The sequence below is a fragment of the Acinonyx jubatus genome, chromosome D1, assembly GCF_027475565.1.
Source record: "Acinonyx jubatus isolate Ajub_Pintada_27869175 chromosome D1, VMU_Ajub_asm_v1.0, whole genome shotgun sequence".
Lineage (NCBI taxonomy): Eukaryota > Metazoa > Chordata > Mammalia > Carnivora > Felidae > Acinonyx > Acinonyx jubatus.
The window spans coordinates 73,357,122-73,377,180 of record NC_069390.1 but is presented as its reverse complement, the minus strand read 5'-3'; the positions used below and the strand labels follow the sequence as shown (position 1 = coordinate 73,377,180).

The window sequence follows — 20,059 nt, the reverse complement described above, 5'->3', positions numbered from 1 at the left end:
TGGGACTCCGTATTCTAACACGCTGGGGAGATCTCTGGTGAGATCACTGGTGAGAACGATGCTGCTGGTCTGTGGACCACAATTTGAGGAGCAAGGCGGTAGACCCTAACAGCCTCCAGAGTGACACATGATGGTTCCTCTGAATGTTCCTTCTGTGCTTTCAACTGATGCAAGCTCATATGGAAAGTCACCTTTTAAGGATTCCTTTGAGCTTTTCTATAGCACAGAGATTAGACAATTTCAAAGCTAAAAGTTGTGGAATAATGATGGTTCAGACATGGCCTGATGTTATAAGGACATCAGCATTCAGTCTCTATAGAAACTGCTTATGTTTTCCTTGGTAAAAGGAAATGTCCTAACGTAGGGTCTGAGAGCTGGACGGTTAGTGTCTCAGAAAGAATGAGTTCTCGGTGCTCTTAGCCAGTAGTCCAGCCCTCCTCTGTGAGCCCTGTCCAGCGGACAAGTAGCACAAGTGACAGTATCTATAGAAGTGGAGACTTCCAGGGTTGGTTCTCATGGTGGTGGTAAGTTGCCTAGCAGTCTCCAACCTAGGATCTCCTGAGAATCTAGGGAGTAGCAGCGTGGCTTCTGGAATGCTAAGCCAGCTCCACAGACTTGTTTGACAGAGAAAGTTCTATAGTTTTCTGCACACTATGTGTAACTATTGATAGGATTATTATTTGGTGAAACTACTTTGGAGGCAATTAAAATAGGAGAAATGCTCAGACTTAAAAATGGACATACTCTTTGACTTCAAACTTCTGCTTCCAGAGGAGAACCTGGGTGGCTTGGTCTGTTAAACATCAGACTCTTGGTTTCAGCTCATGTCATGATCTCACAGTTTGTGAGTTCGAGCTCTGCATCAGACTCTGTGCTGACAGTGTGAAGCCTGCTTGGGATTCTCTCACTCTCTCTCTCTCTCTCTCTCTGCCCCTCCCCTGCTCGCTCTCTCTGTCTCTCTCTCAAAAAATAAATAAACTTAAAAAAAATTATAAATAATTATTCTGCTTCCAGACATCTATCCTTCAGAAACACTAACACATGTGCACACTGGCATAAGGATGTATATGGGAGCATTATCTGTAATATCTGAACAGTAAAATAGTCCATCAATAAGGGCATGATTAAATAAATTATGGAATGAACATCGTATGGGAACAATGTAGCCATTAAGAGAATACAGCACTAGCCTGTGAAGATGTCTAAGACAGATCGTAAAGCAAACACAGCAAGTTTCAGGGCAATCGGATCCCATTGTATAACTCCCTCCCATCTACATATATGTTTTTGTGCATATACAGGGAGTCTTCATCATCTGAACCCTTTACTGTTAGGCTGGGCAGCGAGAGAAGGTATTCACACTAAGAAAGTATTCACCACTGAACTGGAAACCTGTAAAAATACTCTCTAGTGCAATTCTCTTCCTGCCTAGCCCTGGAGTCCATATCTGTGCTGTTCTGGCTCTAGCTGACTGTGGGTTCCCGAAACGTAGTGCCAATTCCGTGCAAGGTCCTGAGGGCACTAAACGACAGGTGCCTTTGGCAAACAGCGCAGGATTTCCTGAAGCCGGAGAAAGTGACAGGGGAGAGGTGTTGGAATCTCACAGAATTCCAAGGGCCAACGAAGGGCAGCTAGATCATAAAATGTAAAAAGGCAATCATCAAGGAGGATCACAAAAGAGCACTCCATCGGGAATGATTTGAATATAAAGTGTTAAAAAATGCCCCCTACATATTCAAAGAAATGGTATTTTGAAGGTAGAAGAGATGGTGGGGTTGTCAGTTGCAAAGTGAAAGGGACCTTCCATGCTTTGTTTGGGATGCCTTTGGATTGTGTCTGTCTTTTCGTGAGAAAGTAGTCATGTATTACATAGGGTAGTATTTTAAAAAATTCCCAAAATTGTATTTATAAAAATTCCCCTTTAAAAAAGCATGTCGATGTGTATCTAGATCGAAAATGGCCTGAAAGAATATACTCTGATAAAATACAAGTGATTGTTTTTGGGGACATCTAGAGGGGCTCTTCATGCCCTTCTTTCCCTGTCTTCATTTTCTTATTTATGTAATGAACTTGCACTGGTTTGGAGCAAGAGGAAGGAAGGAAGGAAAAAGGGAAGGAATGAAGGAAGGAAGGGCAGTACAAACAATGAAAGAAACACTCTAAAAATTTGTTCTAGAATTTTCTATTTTTAAGCCACTTGTTCCTGCTTGGTTTGTTAGGCTGTTTTAGTTTTTATGCCAGTTTGTTCCAAGTTATCATTTATTGTTTGATATTTAGGCTGTTCCAAATCTTCTTTATTAAAAACAGTATGAAACAGGCATAATTGGCTAAAAATTAATTAGATTTTAACAAGCAAAAAGATGAAGACAAGGGGTGCCTGGATGGCTTAGTCAGTAGAGCCTGTGACTCTTGATTTTAGGGTCATGAGTTCGAGCCCCATGTGGGCATGTGGAGCTTACTTAAAAAAAAAAAAAAAGAATGGAGACATAAATGGAAGAATTTTGAGAAGTGGGCCAAATGCTTTAAGATGAAGATCTAGGTTGGAAAACTGCCCTGCTGTGGACCCAAACTAGCAGTTATCCAAAGCTAGTGATTGGTGACGATAACTCTTGCTCAAATCACAGAGGAGTGTCCATGTGGTAGAAATTTCACAGGGATTCTGCAGGGACTGGCAGGTCTGATGCTATGGTCTGAAAGGCCTTCTTACGAGGTTGGCCCTTGGCTGGTGTCTGGGATTGGAACTTTGGGAGGGGCCCCCACTACTTTAGTATCATTCCTTCTCGGAGTCTGGAATTTTGGCAAATCCCAGGCAGAGGCTGCAGGGGACATCAACCTCCAATAAAACTGCCGGCAGACTGTCTAATGAGCTCCCCTGGTTGGCAATATTTCATAGCTGTGAGCACAACTATATGCTGAGTCCTGAGTCCTGGGGATCATCACAACTGGGAGTGGTCTTAGGGACTCCTGACCCAGGCACAGAAAAAGAACCAGCAGAGAACGAAGACAGAAATGAAAAGTCTTTCTTTTCCCGTTTCCCCAACAGACCATTGCTATTTCTTAACTGCCAGGTCTGGATTGCTCTGTCCTGTTTGAGGCATGGATGGAGATGTAAACAGATTCTCCGTGTGCTAAGGGCAGCCACATGAAAGGCAAGGAGGTGAATATTTTCCTGTTGCTCAAGTCATGATCATATCACTGTGCTGTTGGGTTGAAAGGCAGGAGACCTGGAGTATTTTCAACGCTTGTCTGTCTTGAAATCCTTCTCACTGCAGTTGCTAAATTCAGCAGAATGAGGGAGGATTTATGAGGTCAAGGGGATTCAGCTGGAAACATCATCGATTAAATTCTCAAGCAAGAACATAATAGCGAAGGCCAGTATTGTACTGAGAACCTGTGAAACAAAGAGAGTGAAGACAGGACTCTGCTCTCAAGAAGCTTATGGTCTAGTCCGGGAGTGGGAGGTAAAAACTGGGACTGGCTCATACTGGCTTGTGAGAGCCACTGTTGGTTAGCCTCCCGGGAATTTGTAAGCCTGTTCACATTACCTTAGTAGTTTCAAATCAGCCATGATTGGAGCATTTGTAACGAAGAAGTGGCCAGTGCACCAAACTGCCTTCTTTTACCCTTCTTTTACCCAGTTAGTGGTTCAGTATTTCCTGGGCACCACTGTGGGGTGCACGAAGAACCAGAGGATCTCAGTACACCTAACTCTGCCAGCACAGTAAGGATTTCCAGTAAGGAGACACTGGCTGCCTAGCTGGGACCCACCCTGCAGAGTGGCTCCAGGATTCTGGTAGGGGTGGGGTGGGCACTTTGCTGCAGGTGTAGGCAGGACCCACTCTAGCATCTAGCGAGAGCCCCTGGGGCTGGGGAAGGGGCCTTTTTGCTGCTGGGGTTCAGCCAAGGCCTTCTGCCAGGAGGCCCCAGCCCTGCCCCACCAACGCAAGGCAGAGAGTGCCCTTCCCCTTCTGGAGTCCTTCCTGCTTGCAAGCTAACTTCTTGTAATGTCACTTCCTCTTCAAAGTATCAATTTGTAGGGGCACCTGGGCGGCTCAGTCCGTTAAGCATCCGACTTGATTTTGGCTCAGGTCATGATCTCATGTTTGAGATTGAGCCCCATGACAGACTCTGCACCGGGCCTGGGCGTGGAGCCTCATTAAGATTCGTTCTTTCTCTCTTTCTCTCTCTCTGTGCCTCCCCCTGCCCATGCACTCTTGTCCCCCCTGGTCTCTCGCTCTGAAAAACAATACAAAACAAAACAGAAACAAAAACTCATTGCCCAATCCCTCAACTTCTGTATATATTTTGACGTTTACTCTGGAAAATTTTCAAGAGTTTTTGGAGGAAAACTCAAGTACTAATTGTGCTCCAAAGTTTTTGACTTTTTTGTTTAGGGAGACAAGTACTGGAGAAGCTGTCTAGAAGGTGTGGGGAGGTGTTTAGGAGGTATTTCTGCAGAGGTGGAGCTCAATGGCCCTTGTTTTCCAAGCCTCCAGGGCTGTGTTCCTTCTCACCAGGGAAAATCCCTACAGGGTATGTGTCCAGTAAGTCACTACAGAGGATTCCAACACATGTGCCCCAGAACCAGTGGAAGTCTCTCTGGAGATAAGAAGTGTCTGAAGAAAACGCCATCCCCTGCAAAATATGACTAAGTTCCACATGAGTAATTAACTGGAGGCGAATAAAAGGAAGCACTTAAAAAGGGTCAACACAATTGCTAGTTTCATTTTTTTGTTTTTTTACTTGAAAACGTGTTTTAACCATCAAATTTTGGCAATTACAAACCTGTACACTGTTGGGTTGTTTTTCTGTGGTTTTTGTTTTTGGCCGTCTTTTTGTTGTTGCTGATGTTTGTTTTTCTTTCTTTCTTCTTCTTCTTCTTTTTTTTTTAATTTTTTTTTTTTAGAAAAAGAACACAAGACTGAATACTGCCAACAGCAATATATGCAGAAACAATCCATTTCCGTAAGGGACAAGATTCACTTGAAGTGCTAGCTTCCCCCTTTGCATAAGGTTTGGTATGTGATGTGTGCAAGTTCAGGGGAGTGCGCGTGCGTGTATGTAAAGAAATGACATACTTCATCTGAATTTGAAATGACGTAAAAATCAGGTATTTAGTAACTGGGCAAAACACATTTGTTTTAAAAAATGTCAATTACAAACATCTTCTTGGAAACAGAGAAAGTTAAATGAAAACAGTAGAACCAAAGAAAGATTACAGTACATTTTGAAATGATTAAAAAACATCATTTGCAAATCTAAAATCCTGTGTGTGTGTGTGTGTGTGTGTGTGTGTGTGGTTATCTCAAAAGTGGCAGACCAACAGCATGGGTGACTTAGAATTATATTCGACCCCCCGAAATTAAAGCATCCTGATAGGCATCAAATACAGTATCTACAAAAGCCTGGAAAATTGAAACCATTATATACAATTTTATAAACATTTGAAACACCAAAACATACATCTTTTACAAACCAGCCTGTTTGTAACAGGTAAATTTACAAGACAATCTCTCTGATACAGTGCTTAAAAAGAACTGCTTCCATTTCCTGAACATGGTTGTCACCTCCCCAAATGCAGTAGTATGGGCTCAGAGTTGTTATGTGGTAGCAATTCAGGTATTTGTTTGCCGGAAGGGTGCTGCGGTCCATACCAATGGGTCCCAACACGCTTCGAATGACTGTACGATTCTCCAGTGCATCTCCAACACTGGAAGAGACTAATTATGGCCTTTGTGTATTATTACATACTTGTAATTATTGCTTTTCATTATTACATAAGGAAAGAAAATCGTACTCTTTTCCTACCTCTTAGCCAGCTGGCTAACTAGTAACTGATGCCAAATCCACAAATGGTGACTCTAAACCCTAGAATTACGCAGCCAGAAGCTTAAAGCCATTGTGGATTTCCACCAGAATAACGTGCAGTTGAAGGTCGCGGGACAAAAACCAGCATAAACACGTAACCGCCTTCTCACAGACCACACAAAATGAGGACTCTGGAGTAGGGCCTCTTCGAACCTCCATTTCTCATGGTGTGAAACTAGAAACACGAAACATAAAAGCCTAACCACGTTAGCAGTATCCGTGCACTGGGAGGGCAGCAGTGGGGAAAAACCAGACAATTACCTGGACAGCCCCTGCAAAACGAACGCTACATCTTCCTGAATTCGTTCCCAGGGAGGTGAGTTCTGCATCTTGTGCGATTCACTGTGGTGATCTCTTTTCTCAAGTCCCCTGACTTTGATGACGTAGACACGGCATTAGTAGGGGCAGTGGGTGGGGTGGGGGTGGGAAGAAGTAGGAGTTGGCCAGTGGTATAGATCTTTTACTAGCTTTTTCCCAGTCTGCGCTGGTGACTCCCAAGGGCGGCTCCAGACACGTTCCAGGAATGCATCATAAATTCCCTTTCCAGGCCTTCAAACTGATTGTCTGACGGGGTAAACCTCAAATGCATAGACTTGACCTGCTCTTACTGCTACTACTGGGTCTTCGACAATGGCATTTCACGAATGGGCAGGACGTGAGTAAACGGAAAGCTGGCACGGTATGGAACTCAGCAGCAAAATACTTGCAGAAGAAAGCAAACGAACACGTACATTACTCATCTTTTACAGCCCCATCGCTTCTGCTACGACAATGCTATGACATTAGCTGCTTTCAACCTAACCAGAATGTGTGCAATACAGGTAAAGTGCCTACAACAGGCTATGGAAAATGGCTTCTAGGAGGTAGCACATACATGTTAGAAAAAAGGGAAAGACATTTCCTGGCTTACATATTTTCCATGCGGTTCATCATGGTGGAGGGGGCAGGAACAAACATCAGGACTGGTAGGGGGGAAGAGAAAAGAAAAACAAAAATGCATCCAGTAGGTAACATTATAATCAAAGTTTCACTATAATTGATGCCTGGTCTGAGCTCCATTCTGTAATTATCATTCCAGCTTCACTTTAGAAAACATTCATTTGGTAAAAGCAGCATTTTGATAAGTGTCCAAAGAAAAGTGTGAATTCTGTAACTGCATCCTTCCTAGGGGGGCTGCAAGCAAGAGGAGATCCTAAGGCTTCCATGAACTCTCTTTTCTAGCGCATTCCAAAGCAGGATTGTGGGAGGCCAACAGAAGCAGGCAGATACCATATCCCAGGAAGGTTAGTGGTGAGCAGTGTTCTATAGAAAGCATCTTGGCAGAATGATGCGTTCTAGTCCCTGTTCAGCTACTTAACTTCCTGCGTGAGCTCGGTCAAGTCTCGTCGCCTCTCCAGCCATGTTTCCTCTTTTATAAAACAAGGGGGTTAGGCAAGCGGATTTTAAGGACCCTTCCAGCTCTTTGAATCAGCAGTCACCCCACCTAATTCCACATTGGCCTAACTACAAACCATTTTGTAACCTACAGGGAAATCCAGTTATCCCCAAAGGGAAAAGATGCCATGTGTTTAAAGGTAATGAATCACAACATAACACATGCTCGTCCGGTATACATTTAGCTGCAGAGAATCAGGGGAAGATATGCTGAAGAAAGAGGTATTTTATATAGGCCAGAGCAAAGAGTGGGCACAATTTTCTTGGGTGACTTCACGACTGCATTAAGATCTATTTACTCCTTCATTACCGTGTCAGTCAGGCATTCTCCCTGGAGGAGATGCTGGGTAAGCAGTAGTGAGCCGTCGGCATTAATGTCGCTGTAATGTTTCCTGGGGGCAAGAAATGAATTGTTGGTTTTACTTTGATGGTTTTTATGTCATTGCGTTATTAACAGTGTAGCAGTGATTCTATTCTAGACCATTAGTTCATCGTTTTCTCCGTGATTCTTGCAAATGTGCTTCTTCTATAAGAAAAATACCAAAGACTTTATTCTCCAAAGCAGCCTCAGTGAAATTCATTTATTTCAAGACCACAGTGCGGATAATGCTTCCACGAGTAGGTCTGACCAAGAGACGGGAAGAGGAGAAAAGCCGAGGAATCTGTGAGGTGTCTCACGTACTCAGGAAGCTTGGGAATGGAAAGGAAATTTTTTTTTTTTTTTTTTTTTTTTTTTTTTACAACGAACTTCAGCAACACTGACTCCTACTAAACACAACTGAAGCAACTAAAGATGTGTCTGAGTGGATGATACACGGATTCAGGACAGTACAATTGACACACCAATGCCATATGTCACCAGAAACTGTGGACACAGAGATTTGCTCATGAAGCAGCTAGTGCAAATGTGCATTTATTTACCACGGCCACTGTGCACGTGGCCATAATCCGATTGAAGCAAAAGAGGAAAGTCCGTCAACTTGGTAACTTTAAGCTTCGAGTACTGGGTTATTCTATTTCTGGTGGAATGATTCTCCTGTCAATTTTGGAAACTCATATGGCTCAAGCCCACGTGTCAGAAGAGAGGAGAACCCCAGGGTGTGATCAAGCATTACACATTTTTCAAATAAGAGTTTAGTTCTGGAAAATGATAACAAAATATTATTCTTTAAAAAGCACAGTTTTGTTTTAAGTTAATATAAATGGTGGTACCAAAATAAAGTTAACTGAACCGGAGCAAAATATGGCATTTTGCGTTTCTCTGACATTGTAGAGATCGGAGAAACTGAAAGACCTGCCTTGCTGGCAGGGTGTTCAACACGATCTGTATCCTAAACTCTTCACGTCAGCTTTCCTCAAGAGCAGCCTTATTGAGTGCAAGCACATATTTGTACATAGGCCCAGACACACGCACTATTATAATTTGTACACAAGAGCTAATCTACTTTCTCCTTTTCCAAACGTAATTGCATTTATAGTGAGGATGCTACCAATTTAGGATAACACTTAGATTTTTGTCTGCATTAGCAAGAATTGTGATTATCCAGCTGAAAACTTTGAAAGGATGTTTCCCTTTTTCCTCCTGAATTTGAATTCTGCTTAAACCTCTGAATACCTCTCATTCTAGAGAACAATGCGCTAAAGAACACCTTTTGTTTGTTTTTTTGTCTTTTGTTTTTTCTTTTTCTTCCCTGATTCTCAGAACAAAGGCCAATGTCTGCAGCAATATTAAAATTGTAGCGAGAGCCAGGAATATTTCTGGAAAACACAAAACAGATAATCACATTCTTTCTAATGTGTGAACACTGTTAACCTTCTCCCCAACCCACAAAAGCGAGCCCACATATCCTCATATTTCCCTCCACTGATACCCTTCTCAAAGATCATAAAGCCCAACTATATTATATTGGATGCTTAACACAAGCAAACAAAAATAACTAAGCATACAAACCATATTACCCAAACCTAATTTTATAGCTGAAAATTGGACAGCTTATTAAAGAAAAATAGAGTTGATTTTAAAGGCTTCAGCCCATTTTCTTGTCTGTTTTTTTATTTATTTAATATTTGTTTCTCTTTTCTTTTGCCTAAGAGACTAACTTTTCTGACCATCATAACTACTGTTTTAACCCCCCACCCCCCATTGGCTCAAAATTACATGCAACAATGCCTCTTTCTGCTTGCCAGTCGTTAATACTGCCGGCTCTGCCGTAACCCTTTCCAGGTCCCAAATACTGCACAAAGCCATCCATACAAGATAGGCTGTATAACCCCACGGGTGGAGTTGATTCGCCCTGTAGAAACTCGGTGCCCGGTCTTGGCTGTGAACGCAGGTACCTACTGCAAGGCTCTCCATCACCCCCAAGAAACAATCGGAGCCTTTCTTTCTGCCCAGCTGGAGTGGAGCTTGCCCGTGACAGCAGGACTTGTGAAGAAGTTCCCAGCGGCAAACAATGTGTTTCTTTCCGGCTGCAGGCCGTGGAGACGCGAGCCCGGCCAGCCTCCTTCGGCGGTTCAGCCACAGACAGGGCTACGGCGCCCCGCCGCCGTCTACACCTGGGTCTGGTGCTGAGTCTCCATAAAAGGAATGTGCAGGCTGGCGAGGCTGAGCTCGCCCACGCTCTCGTAGTCACTCATGGCTGCTTCGGAATCGTCGAAGCCGCAGCTGGCCGACACATCCGAGGACGAGGTGCCTCTGGAATTGTGCAAGGATAGAGACACGCTGTCTGCTGGGCCGGCCGTCTCTGCGCCCTGGTTCATGCTCACGGCAAAAGTACTGAATTCACAGGCCGCAGGTGGGCCCACCAAATCCGTGTCGTTGGGGAATGGGTGGGGAGGGAGATACTGGCTGGGGTGGAACTGAGGCCGTCTCCTGCAGTCCGGGCTCAGGGTGCTGGCCAGTGAGACGGGCTGGGAAGGGGGCAGGGCCTCGTACTGGTCTGGGAAGTCCTCTGGCAGGGGAGGGGGCAGCTGGTCCTGATTCAGGAACTCCTCTTCATGGGGGGGTGGGTACTCGCTGTCGATGTCATAGCCGCCCAGGTAGTAATCGCTCTCCAACTCCCGAGTGCTGCCCTGGTGTGCAGACCCTCCCTCCTGGTTCTCATAGTTGGGCACTTCCTCTATGTCCGACAGGCGGGCCCCGGGCATCCAGTCAGAGGTGTCCCAGTGGTAGGCTGTGGGACAAAAGCGGTGACAGTTAATTTCCTCCAGTCTGGAGCCAGGGCAGGGCTCGGAAAGGAGCAGAGGGGGGACCTGACATGCAATTGACATCCAAGAGACCCTGAAATGCCGGGGGTCAAGTGCATGCTCCTTACAAGGGTTCTATGAGGGACCAGCCATGCTCTGGCCCTGGGACAATGAGGGGATGGCGACTGTAAGAGATGGTGCCTGGTTTTGCAAGGCCTCACACTCAGCCATGCCAGAAGGGACGGCCAGCCAAGGCATGCTGAGGAAACATAGTTCCAGCACCCCCTCCCTCTATTCCCTCTTCCTTTCCACACGCTAAATGCAGAGCGAGGCTGGCAGCATGCTCCCGGAGGGAGGGGTACATGGGCCATACTGTGGTCCACAGAAGGCAGGGAGATGCATTGCACATCGATGAACTGCACGCGCAGTGGGGAGGCTGGGGGTGGGATGCTGGAGGGGCTTTCACCTCCCGATGCCAAGCACACAAGACACCTGGAACATGCAAAATTCAGATCAAAGAAACACAGGAAAGACGAAGGCAAAGGGACACAGTAAGAACAAACTTGGCAATTCAAAAGGCATTAAGTAAATGTGATGCTGGGGTCATGGCAGAGTCACCTCGGTTGTAGTTTTGTCCTTGATCCATGACAGACACTGTTTAAATACAAAGTAAGAGGTAAACCTGGTAATCCAAGCCATGTGAAGAGGGTAAAACAGAACATCTTAGATGACTTAAAAAAAACATGCTCCTGTTTCTCCTCATTGTTATTTAGGAAACAAAAAGATAAATCCCATCTATACCTGGCCCCAATTGTATTAAGTCACTGATAAAAGTTACCTGATTGAAACCAATCCCCCTAGGATTATAGCTTTGAATGAGACCTTAAGTATTTCCAGCTCATAATAGGTGCTCACTGGATACATGTTGAATATAAGAAGGAATTTAGTAGCAATCTGGATTCCAGATGATTGGGTGCTCTTCTCTTAGAAGGGATTTTATTAAAAAAAAAAAAAAAAGACTACCCCAACTATTTAAAAACTTATGAACTAGATTTTTTTTTCCTTCAAAATTGTAAAATTCACTCCAATCTCTAAAGAAACATCCGGTGTCCCCTCAGTTACCAGTTGATTAAAATCACCCCTAGATCCAAGTAACAAGGAAGCCCTATTTCCAAAAGGATAACTCTACACAAAGAAATGCTATTGAAGAAAAAAGTAAATACCTTCATTCTCTATAGTGTCAACTACATTGTTGACAAGCTGAATGACAGTCACAATGGATGCTTGTGGCCAGGAAAAGAAGATGGGGGGAAGGGAAGGACAGTTTCAGGTTAGTCACGTATTTCAGATACAAGTGAACTTCTCTTCACAACAATGGCAACAACAAAGACGTGGCATGCAAACACCCAAAGGCTCCCCAGTCCGTCCATTAGGCAGTGCTCCAGCGGACACTTTTATCTGGGAGTCCTGGGGCTACTTGGAACAGAAGGGAAACAGCAGCAAATCCGGGGCTAGTCCTTTGAAAGGCATGATCGGCAGGGATTGCTGGATCACAAATTCACACCCCATGGCCCGGCGAAATCAATCTAGGAAGGCAGTGGCTCGTCAAGCTCATGCTAATTTCTCATTAATAACTCCCAAAGGCTCTCCAGGGAGGACCTCTCTATTCCCACGGATAATTATTTGTTGGTCAGCCATGCTGCTCCAAACCAAATGCCAGTGATGGAGGACAACCTTTGCAGGATTGAAGGCTTCACACTCTACATGATGCCACTGATAGCCTAGAACAACCCAGAGCCCAGCTTCTACCAGTGAAGCATGAACAGAAGTCAGTGTCTGGCCTCTGAAATAGTTAGAATCTGGGAAGGGGAATTCTGTGATCTGCACGGGTTGATTTAGCACCTGACGGCAGCAGCCCGTGGAGAGGTGATCCTGCTTAAAATTAACTTGTTGACAATTCCTAACACCACACCCTTTAGTCTGGGCCAACCCAGAATGTTAAGCAGGAAAGGCCAAATGTGTGAGCTTAAGGGCACACGTAGCAGAGCCCGTGAGCATAGTCAACCAGGTATCATGTTGGAGCTCTGCCTGGAGTTTGGAAACTGTATGTTCTTGGGTGCTTCTCTCTAAAATGCAAACCAGGGGCCCCTGGGTCTGGTTAAGCGTCTGATTTTGGCTCAGGTCATTACCTCACGGTTCATGTGCCGACAGCTCAGAGCCTGGAGCCTGCTTTGGATTCTGTGTCTCCCTCTCTCTCTCTGCCTCTCCCCAACTCATGCTCTGTCCCTTTCTCAAAAATAAATAAACATTTAAAAAATGCAAACCAGCAATAACTTATCTTCTGGTTGGGATGAGGGAAAGAGTAAGCATAAAGGCAAACAGATCTGGAGGCGTGCCCTTGACTTTCTGAAGATGGTCAGAAGAGATCCACTGTTCTATGGTTTGTTATCCCAGCAGTTACATACACTAGGCTTCTGCACCTCTAAGGAGTGCCGGGTATTAGAGTGGAAGACATTTGGGGATGAGGGTGATGGAAGTAGACTATTTTACTTCTAAAATTGCTTCTATAGCCTTGGAGCTCACCTGTTCCTATATTTACCTGCATGGGAGGGCGGGTAAACACTATGTTGTTTTCATCTTGTACTTCTGGGTACAAAATACCCAGCATAGGGTGCAGCACATAAGAGAAACTGAGCATGGGTTTATGGGTTGTATGATTACATTAATTAATAAATATTACATTTTTGCCAATTGCTTATTTATGGGAAAATGAAGTGAGGTGTAGGCTACGGTAATGCTAACTGTCTCTGAGGATGACCATTTGAAATTGTTCTTGATTCACCGCTATATAGTGAGCTCTCACTGCTTTTTGACCATTTCTGCTTCATCTCTTGGCCCGGAGAGGCCAAGCCATCCTCCAAAGCTGGTTCCTCATCTCAGAAAACCCAGTGGTACCCTCTCCGTGAATGTAAGTTCACAACAGGTAGTGGTAGCAGCTCTGGAGTGTCAGTGAGGTCCAGGCACCACATGGAATTTTGTGCGACATATTGGGTGTATTGGGTGTATGTGCATTTTTCTAAGGAGCTGGTCCATAGTCACAGTATTCACAGATACTCCAAAGACCCATGACCCTAGATGATTATCAGGAGAATTCAAGTGAAATAGGATGCCACTTCCATGGAATGAGGGTGTGTGGGAAGGAGGTCTTACTCCTAATTTCTCATGATGGGGAATTTGGATATACAGTGAAGAGTGAAGAGATCACCAGTAGTAAAATTAAAAAAAAAAAAAAAGTCACAGTTTTCTAGCGAGTGTCATCTGGGATGAGGTGGCTCCATTATGAAAAAAAAAGTCAGAGGATGCATTATCAGAGGTCAGGGAATTTTGTCACCCTCTGATATGGACCCCTGGCCTGCCCACAGCTGTAGCTCAATAGGTCCTCCCTCAGCAATGACCTCTAACAGCGGGGTCAACCAAAACGCTGATGAACGCGCTCATGAGTCCATGATCGGGTCACCACTGACCGCCCACACAGAAGGCAGAACCCACCTAGGGGAACACATCTACAGACTGCTTACCATTGTCGTCGCCAGAATCTGACTGGAAGGAGCTGAGAGACTGAACTTCAGAGTTGCTGCCTTTATTACTGCCTGCAAAGCAGGTCACTTCTCCCGGATCATCAACCCCTTTGTCTTTGCGGACAGCCGGAGAGAAAGCAGAAATGACACTGGTTACCTTGTGCGTATTTCTGGCCTTCCCACCCCCAGAGTTCACTTCTCAGAGCTCTTTCATTTGCTTCGAGAAAATAATTTAGCTCCACAATAGAAAACTGATTGTGCCACTGGGGGCAAAGGTCTGTCAATCAAGTGATTTACATTATGGATTCGGAACCCTTAACCTGTGGTAAATGAGCTTGCAAAGAGCTGACAGCTGAAAGTGGCTGTTCCCTCCTCAAAGTGAGGCGACTAAGTGAAGAGTTGAAGGCAGGATGAAGTGGCTGTGTTGCTCTTTGCCATTCAGAGTTAATTTAAATCATTTACATGAACCGACGTGGTGTCAACACCAGGTTAAATGAGATTACTTATAAAATAGGGGTATAAATATTTTATAGGCAAGAATGCCATTCCATTCATCCAAACTTCCATCTCTGGGGAGCAAGTGGCTTTCTCAGCTTCTCCTCCTAGAGGGCAGCGTCACATCGGTTTTGGGAATGACGGCAGTTCTGCACTGTGTGTGGTAGAGGGGCAGCCAGCAGTGTGGACGTGCTCTTATCTACACACTTCCTCCTTTTGACTATGCAAAGACAGCCTGAACAACACACACACACACACACACACACACACACACACACACACTACAGGGCTATTTTCTTATTTGATGGACTAAAGGAAGCAATAAAAACAACCCATATTTTGAAGTTGTCAAGTAAAAAATGAATTAGTCGCCTAGAGATTGTCTTGCTGGCTAACCCTGCCTTGCTTAACAAAGAAGGGAATCTACTCAATAAAAACACAACAACACTTTGGGGGGAAATGTGAGTTTTGGCTTGAGGTAGATTCTGTAAATAAAGCTGTCACGTTATGAAGCGAGTGGAGGAAAAATGGTCACCAGGAAAACCTTCAAATCATCGCGTAACACGATGGGAAGAAGAGACGGTGACTTGTGATTGAGGGAGGAGTTGTCCCTCTTTGTGAGTGCAGAAATCACTGTTTCTTCCACAAAAGGTGATGTCAGTATCGGGCACTGGGGCTCCACACCTGCTGTCAGACGCTGAAGCCACAGCAGAACGATGAGGTGGATAAACAGCTGATGTGAGTGGATAGAGACGCCTGAGAGAATCTGCCTCCCAACAGCCACACCGCAAAAACATACGAAGGTGTGCCTCAGAAAAGCACAGAGTGAGGCCCTTCAGCTTAACCCCGGACACTAGGAAGGAAACAACAAATGATCCACCCTGGTGAATGCCGTGTATGTAACTTCTTTCTCCACTTCCTTTATTCAACCTCCTCTTTCTTCATTGTTAAATTAAAAAAGAGCCTTTCTAATAGCTGGTGGATTGGTGAGGTTTTCTTAAAGACTAACTCTACAGATCATTTGGCAGGGAATGACTAAAATCCAAGGGCAATGACTGGCAATATAGGAGTGTCTCACAGAGAGGCAGAATCAGCAGATAGTGTGGTTGGGGCAGCCCTAAAAAGAACAGAAGCCCCCTCCTTGATCATCAGGAGTCTCTCTCCCTCTTTCCTGCTAAAGCTCCCAGGAGTGGTGTTGGGAAGAGCACAGGCTGTGTGTCCGGATGCGCCAGGTCCTAGTCCTCACCCCTCTTTTTACTAGCTCCTTGTTCTCAAGCTGCTCATTTCACCCCTCCCCTCCTCCCCCTGGGTGCCCATGTGGGCATGTGTGAGGCTTTAAGGAGACCCAATATACATTGATGGTGGCATGGGCTGCCTCTGTCTTCTCAACAAATCTCTTCGTCCTTAACGTCTGCATTCTGGATTCTGTCCTGATGACTTGCTGAAATATCTTCTGATGTCTAAGAATCTTCCAGGTGTCAGGTACAGTATATTGTGTTTTCAAGGCTGTGTCTTTCCTGATGGTTTCACAGTACTCAACCCTGCTAACCTTATTGATGGTCTTGGCTTCCACATAGCTGCCCTGTCGTCTTCCTCTGCTCTCTTTTCTGTCCCTTCCTGGCCTCTCCCTTCTGTCACCTCCCACACGTAGGCATCTCCAAATTCTTTTGGAGGCCCATTTTGACCATCCTTTCTTTGTTCTTGTTCCCTCAGCGAGTTCACCCCTCCTAGAGATTCAACCACCCTGCATGCAGATGATGTCCAAACTTTCATCTCTAGCCTCACCTTTCTCCTGAATAACACAGCCAGACACCTGTCAGGTAACCCTCATGTGCCCTTTATACTCATCAAGCTGCTTCCTGCTTCTGGAAGGCCCTCTCCAATAGTTTCCTACCCAAATCTTACTTATGCTTGAAGACACAGCAGAAATTCCCCCTTTCTCTACAAAGATGCCCTTACCTCTGGGGCTGCATATGCTCTCCAGCTCCATTTGAAAGCAGCCTCCCCTGTACCCTCTACCCCAACATGCATCATAGTACTAAAACCCCAGCCTTTGGAAATTCCTACTCCCAGGGCATCTCTGCTGCTGAAATATACGGCCATTTGGCCTGATGAAAAGTCATAGGTTACAACAGAGCTTGCGTTAGCTTCATCCTGACCGGTGTTAGGGCAGGGGAAACAATCACCATCGCTCAATTAGATGTTCACAGAAGCTAGCTAACTGATCTCTGTTTTCTTTCCTCTTTGGTCCTTCTTAGTCTGGTCTCCATGGATCAGCCAGAGCCGTCTTTTAAAAATGTCAGTTCGATCATGTCACTCACCTGCTTAAAGACCTGCACTGATGTTGCCATTAAAATGCATTCACTCTCCCTTGTTGCTCACCAATCCCCAACTACCTTGATCTCCTCTCTGTTCTTCAACATGTCAAGGTCTTTCCCACCACAGGGGCTTTGCACCTGTGGCTCTTTCCTTTGGCTACAATACTGCTGCATGAGGCCTACAGGAGAGGGAAATACCACTATCTGGAGAGGACTTTTCCTGCCTTGCGGTTCACCCTCTTGTTTCATGGACCGTGCATTCCAGCCGAACAGAACGGTTTGCTTGTCTTCTCATTGTCTGGGTCCCTCCGCCTTTCCCAGGACCTTTAATGTACCATGGTCCATTTCAAATATCCCTCTGTTCCTCTCAAGTCTTCACCCTCAGCTGAGAAATACTCTCTTCTTCTGACCTGGAGCAACACGCTTTCTGTTTATCACTTAGGTCATTACACAGCTTGCATTACCAACAACGGTGTGCCATTATGAGTAGAGCATGGGTTTTAGAGCTGACAGCTCTGGGCTGGCCCACCCGCTCTGCTGCCTCTTGCTAGCTGTGTGACCTTGGGGACCTTATGCATGCTCTCCGAGCCCCATTTTCCCCATCTGTAAATGCGGTAAGAACCAGATCAGTTTTTCTGAACAGTCAATGCCAGGACACGTCACAACGAGTGCTCTGTGCAGGCGGGTTCTCTCTCCTTTCCCTGCTTTCCTTCCACAGTGCCAGACCACAGCTTCCCCAGTGACCCTAGAGGGATGAACAGACACACTATGGCTTCCTACTCACTGTCGGTTCCTGCGTCCCAGCCATTCTTGCGGATGGAATCGCAGTCGGAGCGGCAGGGCGACACGGCGGGGAGGTTGGGGGCCACGCTGCACACGACCACACCGCGCCTGGCGGTCAGGATGCGCGGCGACTCAGGGTGGAACGTGGTCATCTCCTGGTGCTCGCCGCCCAGCCCGTCCACGATCTTATCCAGGTTGCTCCTGGAGTCGCTCTGGAAGCACGGCGTGTAGGCCATGGGGCGCACGGGCACCTGCGGGGGCCCCACCTCCTGGTAGATGTTGCGGCCGTCCCCACCACCCCGCAGGTTGCGGAACGGGATGCCGTTGCTCTTGTTGAGCAGGGCGGCCGTGGCGGGGTCCTGCACCAGCGTGATGTTGTTGCGCGAGTAGTTCTTGCGGAAGACCTTCTTGCGGAAGACGATGAAGAGGATGACCAGGATGAAGATGACGAAGAGGACCACCGCGATGCCGATGAGCTCCTCCTTGCCCACGTACGAGTGGCCGGCCTGGATGTTGGGCACGACCACGGGGCGCAGCCCGCAGTACTGGCCCACGTAGCCCGGCGTGCAGTTGCAGATGAAGGAGCCGAACACGTTGACGCAGGCGCCCCCGTTCTCACACTCCTCCCGCTCGCACTCATCCACGTCCTCCTCACACCTTGGGAGAAAACACAGACTCCTTCTCAGACAGCAAGGCGCGCACCCCCATTCCCAACCGCCTTCCTTATCAGAAAGCACAGAGCGCAAAGGGCACGTGGAGCGTGACAAAAACAGAGTGAGGGTGTGCGAGTGCGTGGGAGGTGGCTGGGCACCTCTGTGTGTGTGTGGGCGGGGGGGAGGGGGTGACCTGAGTTGTCAAGGGAAGTTAAGGGATTTCTCCCAAGGGGATGGCTCCCAGACCCTAGCCAGATGGGAGCAGGGCAAAGACTGGTGGGGGTGGGGGAGAGGAGAGAAGATGCAGAAAGAAAGAACAGATGCTGTTGGAGAGGTACTGGTTTTCAAATCCTCGGGGCCAGGTGCGTTTCAGAATTTAAATTTTTGCAGTCTTAGAAACGTCATACAGTACATGGCTTTCATGCTCTGGCAGATACCCGCCCCACTGCTGGAACCATGGCGCTGGCACGGGACCCATAACCAAATACGCCAGTGTTTCCACAATAAAACATACGGATATTCATTCTCAGTGAGAGAAATAGACTAGAAATAGTCTCAGAGCAGTTTTGGCTGGTTTTGCCACCAGATTAGTTTGCCACTAATTTATCCTTACCCCTTTTATTTCTTTGAGCTTTTGGGATTGTAGAATTGCAGACAAAGAGCAGTGAACCTATATACCTTATGTAGAGTTTCCCAAGAGGAAGAAATCTTTGGTTCTGACATGTTCCTTCAACAGTTACTGTAATTTTTGGTCTCTCTGGGAACTGTGTGTGTGTGTGTGTGTGTGTGTGTGCACCCACACACAGGTGCATTAGAGGGCGTGGGAAAAATAGGGAGTAGGTGGGTAGGTACAGGGCTACATATCTATGTATTTTACAGATTCTGTGCTTACGATAAAGGTTAATGCTAATATAGATTATCAGGAAAGAATGATTAAAACATTCTAATGAAAAACAATTAAATCAATTTTATTCTCTTTAAAGCAATCCACGACTCACTTCAAGTATAATTACAAGGCAAAAACATCTGAGTCTTACTCTTTCTTAGTTTAACATTATGTGAGAACATGGACCTTCTTTCTCCTTCTTCATTTTTCTCTGCTTCAGCAATTGATCTGATGTGTTCATTTAAAAGGCACGATCACTTATATCTTTGGTAATCCACCTTTTAAAATGTAGTCAAACGTCCCTAATTTGAACAGATTGAGGCCAGGTCATTTGGAAATTAGAATCACAGAGTATTTAAAAATAAATGCAGCTTTATTACTTTAAATTACATCCAAGGATTCAAAGTCAGCTAAGTATTTCCTGGTAAAGTCCTCGGGAGATTTGCTTTAATGAATACATAAGACTGATCTGTAATTAGAATATCACTTGCTTGAGATTACATATATATACTTCTCAAACGATCAAGGATGGTTGGAAGTGGCATTTTACTAAGAGCTTAAACCATTCCCTTTCCATTTGGCTAACACTTTAATTTCCCTCATTTCTTGGGGGAAAAAAAGGTATGCAAAGGAGAGGTATGTTTTAGTTTCTCAGAATGGTCATAAAACGTTAGGCAGTAGAGTCCAGTTAATGACTTTTGGGGACACGGGTAAGCATGTCTGCCTCAGAATGATACTGGAATTATTAGGGGTCATGGATGATTCCCTTTAAAAGAATTGTTTTCCTAATTAGAGAACACACGGCAATTATGCAAAAATTTGCAAATATAGGTAAGTATAAGGTAAAGAATGTAAATT

The 20,059-nt window shown here is 45.6% G+C and overlaps 1 protein-coding gene across 4 annotated transcripts in view; it reads right to left on the bottom strand.

Annotated features, from left to right (window-relative positions):
- Positions 1 to 4,721: 4,721 nt before the first annotated feature.
- The window catches only part of FAT3 (FAT atypical cadherin 3), a 667,592-nt gene continuing 652,254 nt past the window's right edge, over positions 4,722 to 20,059 (bottom strand). For 2 of the 4 annotated variants that reach the window (XM_027040010.2, XM_027040011.2), the window contains 5 exons: positions 17,664 to 18,319; positions 14,067 to 14,180; positions 11,712 to 11,771; positions 11,107 to 11,142; positions 4,722 to 10,475 (listed from right to left, as the gene is read on the bottom strand). In XM_027040010.2, coding sequence (XP_026895811.1) covers positions 9,853 to 10,475; positions 11,107 to 11,142; positions 11,712 to 11,771; positions 14,067 to 14,180; positions 17,664 to 18,319 — 1,489 coding nt within the window. In that variant the 3' untranslated portion in view covers positions 4,722 to 9,852. The remainder of the gene's footprint in view (positions 10,476 to 11,106; positions 11,143 to 11,711; positions 11,772 to 14,066; positions 14,181 to 17,663; positions 18,320 to 20,059) is intronic. The other 2 variants (XM_027040013.2, XM_053203779.1) reach the window with 2 other exon arrangements.